Consider the following 6,123-nt stretch of genomic DNA (forward strand, 5'->3'; position numbering starts at 1 on the left):
TATATTTTGGAAAAATGTAAACATTATTGCCAAAATCGTCGTATATACATCCCATACTTGCGTGATCCAACGATCGAAAAGGTTAAGCTGGTAAAAGAGTGCTACGTTTTGGTCTATTCTCTTTAGCCTTAAATTATATATTAATAAAAAAATTTCAATGTAAACTCAGTGAACAACAGCTGGTATAATCGATATTTTTTACATAAGTAGTCTTCTTATTCGTTCTTTACAAAATGAGAAATTTGTGGGTTAGGTGTCCTCTACCGTGCTTTAAAGTTCTCTACCCAGCAAATGTACATGTCTTGTCAGGAATCCGCTCCAGGAGCCTGGGGATATTTTTCCTTCGCCCTTCCCTACCCCCGCACAAGAAATCCGTCCCGTTGGAAAAAAACCCTACGATTTATGTTCACTGAACAAAACAGTATAGCCTTTAAAATCATTTCCTGAAAGTTCATTATTAGAATATGAAAAAATCCAGTGTCTTAAAAATAGAAGTATTTCAGGACACTTATTCGAAATATATAATAGAGATTTTTTCTTCTTTTTTTTTTTTTTTTGAGAGTGTACGCGTGTGTGTGTGTGTATTCACATTCACACAGGGCCTAAACAAGCAATAGCAAGTTAGATGAGGGCTTCAACTCTTCAGAAAAATCTCATTATGTGAAGAGTGAAGTGGCTCTGTAGGGAGCATTATGGAAATATCTGGGTTTGATTTAATGAGGCTCTTCACATTGGTGGAATATCAACTTAACAGAGAAAAGTCTACCCGGGGCGTCCAAGTTACCAAAATGAAAATTGGCAATTGAGATGATAAGAAAGTGGCTTTCTTGTGCGAAATCACTTCGGGTAACAGAGATAACATTAAATAACATACATTCTATGCACCAAGAACAATGTTTTATGTACCAAGTCTCTTATCTGTCTCTTCTAATGACTTCCCTTAGCGGGTTGTTAGTACTTGACAGCAGGTCTCTGTGCGGGGAACTTTTTTCCAATTCCACATTCAAAGGAGGTCCATCAGAGAACATGATTGGCAATTTTCGTCATAATCTGCACATTATTAGCATCAAAATTGACATGGCAGTAACACTGGTGGTTTTTGATGTGCCTTTCTTCAAGTTCAAGGAAGTCCCTCCAGTAGCAGTGGTTTGGTATAGCAGGTCTCAGTTACCCAGTGGTGGCTTTTCAGAGGCAAAGGCGCGACAGAGATGCGTGAGAAATAAATCCAAGAGCCGTTTTACCGAGAGGAGAGAAAGACGCTAAGAAAAATAATTAGATTTAGACAAGTGCCTGGAAGGTAAATGCTTCAGGACGACAGCCTACACCTAGAGAGATTCAAGTATTTCCCAGATAGCGTGGATTATGGTAGTTAGAAAGCGCGAGCTTAAAAAATGCCTCTCCCCATCCTGTCAATCTCACACTTCCCTTCCCGTTACTGGCCCGGCCGCGGCAGCCTCATTAGCTACCGCTTGTCGTACAGAAGTACGCGAGACGTTTCCCATTTAGTCGAACTCAAACCGAAATAATAATAATAATTAAAAAAGAAAAAAGAAAAACAATCCAGAAACACATTCCCTTCCGCCGGTTCCCCCTCCCCGCAACCGCCGGCCCGGCCGCCCGCAGCCCCGCGGAGCCCGGCGCCGGGCAGCGCACGGCAGCGCGCACCGCAGGGCCGCCTCCGCGGGGGCGCAAGAGCCGCGGAGCGCCCTCCCCGCCGGGCCCCGCGCCTCTCGGCGGCGGGGCGGTCAGCAGTAGAAAAATAGACGGAACTTTTTGGCCGAGCCCGGGGGCGCCCCCCGCCCCGGGCCCCCCCCGGCCCCCCCTACAAAACGCCCCCCGCCCCCGGACCCGGGCCGGGGTAGTTATCTGGTGAGCGGCGCCTCCTCCCGCTGGTCCGGCGAGGCGACGGCGGCCTTGCCGAGCACGGCGGCCGAGTAGGGCAGGAAGCCGCTCTCGGAGCGCTGCCCCGCCGCCGTGCAGGGGAAGTCGGCGGCGGCGGCGCCCCGCGATCCCAGCGCCGAGGCCGCCGCCGCCGCCGCTGCCGCCGTCTGGCTGCTGTGGCAGCTGAGGCAGGAGCAGGGCGCCGAGCCCCCCGGCGGCCCCGAGCCCGCCGCCGCCGCCGCTGCTGCCGCCGCCGCCGCCGCCGCCGAGGCGGCCGCGCTGCTGTTGAGGCTGGCGGCGGCGGCGGCCGGCGCCTGGTAGAGGCCGGGGTGTCGGAAGCTGCAGAGCAGCTCCGGGCGGGAGTAAGGGTGCGAGAGGGCGCGGAAGGTGTCCAGCGGGCGGATGGAGGTGGCGAAGGGCGCGGCGGCGGCCCCCGAGGCGGCGGCGGCGGCGGCGGCCGCGGTGACCCCGACGTGCGGGTAGTAGTGGAGCGGGACGTGGGAGTGGAAGGGGTAGGGCAGGCTGCCCGTGGCCGCCGCGTGGGTCATCATGTAGGTGTAGAAGCTGGGGTCGGCCGGGTGGGGCCAGGACATGGCCAGGCGCTGCCGCTTGTCCTTCATCCGCCGGTTCTGGAACCACACCTGCGCGGGGAGACAAGCACAGCGCGGCCTCAGCTCCGCTCCGCTCCGCGCCGCTCCGCGCCCCGCCGCACCCGCTCCCGCTGCCGGCACCGGCCCGGGCGGACACCCGCCGACACCTATCGCCAAAGCGGCTCGGCCCGCGGCTACGCCGCGGCCGCCTCGCTCGTAGGAGACCCCTCTCCTACCCGGAGCAATCGCCTGTGACCTTGCCCGAGGGGAGCGGTGGGGACGGACCCCTTCGGTCTGAATAAACTTTTTCCCTTCGAGCCGTCCCCTCCCCCGCACGCAGGACTATGACTTTACGGTATTGACGCGCTCATCCCCCCGTGTTCAATAGCTGCGTTTATTTTCTCTTCCCTCTTCTCTTTAGGAAATACGCTAACGCGATAAAAACTGACGAGGAAATAAAGAATAATAGTAATTATATTTTTTAAAAAGCAAATGAAAAGTTCTCGGTGCGGAGAAGCAAACGGGCACAAGGGGCGATCGCAGCCAAGGGCCCGGCGAGCCCTTCACCGCAGAGCGAAGTCGGCAGCCGGCCCGGGGAACCGGGCACCGCGGGGTGCCCGGGGCCGCGGCGGCTTGGCGGGGCGCGGAAGGCGGCGTACCTTGATGGTGGTCTCGGGGAGGTTGAGGGCGGCGGCCAGCTCGCAGCGCCGCGGCCGCGACACGTAGTTCTCCCGGTAAAACTCCTTCTCCAGGCGGGCGATCTGCTCGCGGGTGAAGGCGGTGCGGTACCGGCGCACCTGGTCGGCCCCCGCCGCCGAGCCGCCCAGCGCGCCGCCGCTGTGCAGGCTGCCGATGCCTGCGGCGGGGGCGGCGGCGGTGGCGGGGGTGCTGGGCGCCGGGCTGCTCTCCGCGTAGCCTGCGGGGCGAGCGCACGGGGGTGAGAGCGAGCGGCGGGGCGGCCCCCCAGCCCGCCTGGCCGGGCCGGGCCAGGCCCTGCGCGCCCGTCCTTAACGCCAGCTGTCATCCTTACAAATCGCTGCTGCTAACAGAATCGATAAAGTTGGATTTGGAGGGGGGGTGGGTTATTGTGTTTTTGTTTTTTGAGTCACTTCATAACCGCGTTATTCTCAGTACCTGGGGCGGGTTCGGTGACTGCAGGGCAGCCGAGCCCCGGGGAGAGCGGGCGAGGGCACGGGCCGGGGCTCGGCGCCAGGCTGCCAGGAGCTCCGGGCTCGGCGCTAGCCTTTTCCCTGTCGACTGCCGTTCTTATTTTCGTTTGAGACGTACGGAATAAGAGCAGCCATAAAAGCCATTTTTTTTCTCTAACGTTACGTCGAGGATACCTTCCTTTCTCTGGCACATTTGACAAAAAAGGCATGCACTGTGGCCCCTAGGAAATCCAGCGCTCACCTGGCTCCCCCTCCCCAATTACAGCAATAATAACAACCATCGTCCATCACCATGCCCCGCAAAGCGGGAAGGAGACGAGGCTGTTTCAAACCCTCTGTTATAAGTAGGGGGACAGTGAACAATGCCCAATTACCCCGAGGTGGACACAGGACGGCACGTTGCATACACACAGAGAAGGACACACACAGGCAAATATGGACAGTTTCCTCGCTCTCTCCTCTCTCTCTCTAATTTAATCTATGTATGTACATACACATATATACAGCTCGAGAGACGCCGAGAGCCCCAAGAGCGCGAGGAAAAATAAGGAGAAAGCTTTCCCTAAATATAGGTGGGTGGATATTTGTGCCCACATGTATTCTGGATATATATCTACATAGCAATGGATTTGGGCGCGCACACACACACACACACACGCACGCATCCGCACAGGAGCTACCCGGGCAGTGTGTCTCGGCTATCGGGATAGCGCAGTAATCGCAATAATATTTTACAGCCAGGAGCTCTGTCTTCGCAGAAGAGAGAGCACCGGTGCAGAGGCGAGCAACTTTGGCGGTGGCGGTGGGTTTGCTTTGGTTTTTAAAGCCGGTTGGCAAAGTGCGGGGCTTAGATGGAGATGATAAAGGAAGAGTTACCTTTGTTACTGTTTTCCTTCAGCTGTGAGGAAGTCAGGCTGGCTGGGGAGCGGAGCGCGGAGCAGCCCACCTCCACATCACTGTTCATATCTGCCTCTTGAGCAACTTCGGAATAAAGGCTGATTTTCTTCCTGCTTTCCGACGGCGGGATTTCGGAGGAGACGGTGCTTTCACTGCTCGGATGCTGAAGATTGAATAAAGTGTCTATTTCAAATTTGCCTTTGGCGGAGATGTCCCCTATAGCGCTGTGCAGGGAGGCGGCAGTCAGTCTCGGGCTGAGGCGACCACTGTGCGGAGAATTTTCAAGGGCCTCCAGCACCGCATTTCCAGCTGAGTCTGACAAATTCGAGAGCCTTTTGCCAGCTGTAGGGCTGTGCAGCCCTCTCTCCATCAGGATCATCTCTTTTCTTATTCTTTCCATCATCTCAGCTTTATAAAAAATGTCAAAGTTGCAGGGCTGGTCCTGTACTAATGATGAGCTGCAGCAGGGGCTAATTCACATTCAGCCCGGCAAGTGTCTCTAAATATTATTATCTCTTTTTGAGGGAGGCGTAAAAATTGTGGGATGCCAAAGCGAGGGAATGACTGGTCAAAATGACCCATACATCCTTTCTAGCCCGAAATGTCATTCATCAAAAAGTGGTGCTCGTCATTAAGGTACGAATGACGCTGTTCGAATAATCATTTATTGTAACAGGTTTATAAGCAAATAAATACAAGCTCCTGTCAGTGGATAATGAAGGCGGCTTCAGAGCAGACAAATATATCCAGGTGGAAAGAAAGAAAGACAAGAAGTGAGGAGTAAAGCTCTTGTCCTTAGCTTGATCAGATCTTGCTTGAATTGCTCTGGGGTTTGGCCTCTGGGGTGGAATTGACAGTCTGATTAATAAAATGAGCTGTGCAACATTTCCCCCTTCATTTAGGTGCATCATTATGCTCTGATTTTTGTTTTGTTGCCTTTTAGGTCCTAATGATGCAGCTTCTTTCTCATTTGTCCTCGGACAGAACTACATGCTAAATATTAGATAATGCTTTTATTTATTGTTATTTCTAAGGCGGATTTTAGATCTCAACGCGAGGAAATGCTGGAAGAGGACCAGAGGACCGAGAACCTCCTGCCGCTGATACCTCTTTACTTTTTCTTCCCATATCCAGACCGCATTAGTACTTTTATTTAGGAATTTGCACTGACACCCCCACGCACCCCCTCACACGCTCAAACCTTATACCCAGACTTTATAAGACCGCTGATGCCAGCACGCACCGATTCGAGTGCACCTACAGCACTTGCCTGGAAACTAAAATATTTATTATAATTTTAATATACTGTAATTCTAATATATTTTTCTTCGTTGCGTCCTTAAAAACAATCTCCTTTTTACTTTCTATAATCCTGCTTATCGGCGAAGCTAGCCTGCTATTTTTCTCCCCCCTGGGACAATACTGGCTGTAGTACGGTATGACAAGGGGGGGAACAACCGAAGAGCATTAAATGCATTCGTGATTTAAAACACTCCGCGGCCGTGCCATTTCATCCTCCCGGCAGGTTTCTCTCCAGCCCTCTGCTTCTTCCCTCCCCACCGCCAATAAAGTCTACGCATTTAGAA

The 6,123-nt window shown here is 53.7% G+C and overlaps 1 protein-coding gene across 1 annotated transcript; it reads right to left on the bottom strand.

The window, feature by feature from the left end:
* Window positions 1–1,862: 1,862 nt before the first annotated feature.
* On the bottom strand, window positions 1,863–4,940 carry EVX2 (even-skipped homeobox 2). Its single transcript, XM_075153953.1, has 3 exons — window positions 4,517–4,940; window positions 3,131–3,387; window positions 1,863–2,522 (listed from the first exon to the last, which is right to left on the bottom strand). The coding sequence occupies exons 1-3, from the start codon at window positions 4,938–4,940 to the stop codon at window positions 1,863–1,865; spliced, it is 1,341 nt and encodes a 446-aa protein (XP_075010054.1).
* Between the last annotated feature and the right edge of the window lie 1,183 nt (window positions 4,941–6,123).

This window comes from Calonectris borealis, chromosome 6 (assembly GCF_964195595.1).
Source record: "Calonectris borealis chromosome 6, bCalBor7.hap1.2, whole genome shotgun sequence".
Lineage (NCBI taxonomy): Eukaryota > Metazoa > Chordata > Aves > Procellariiformes > Procellariidae > Calonectris > Calonectris borealis.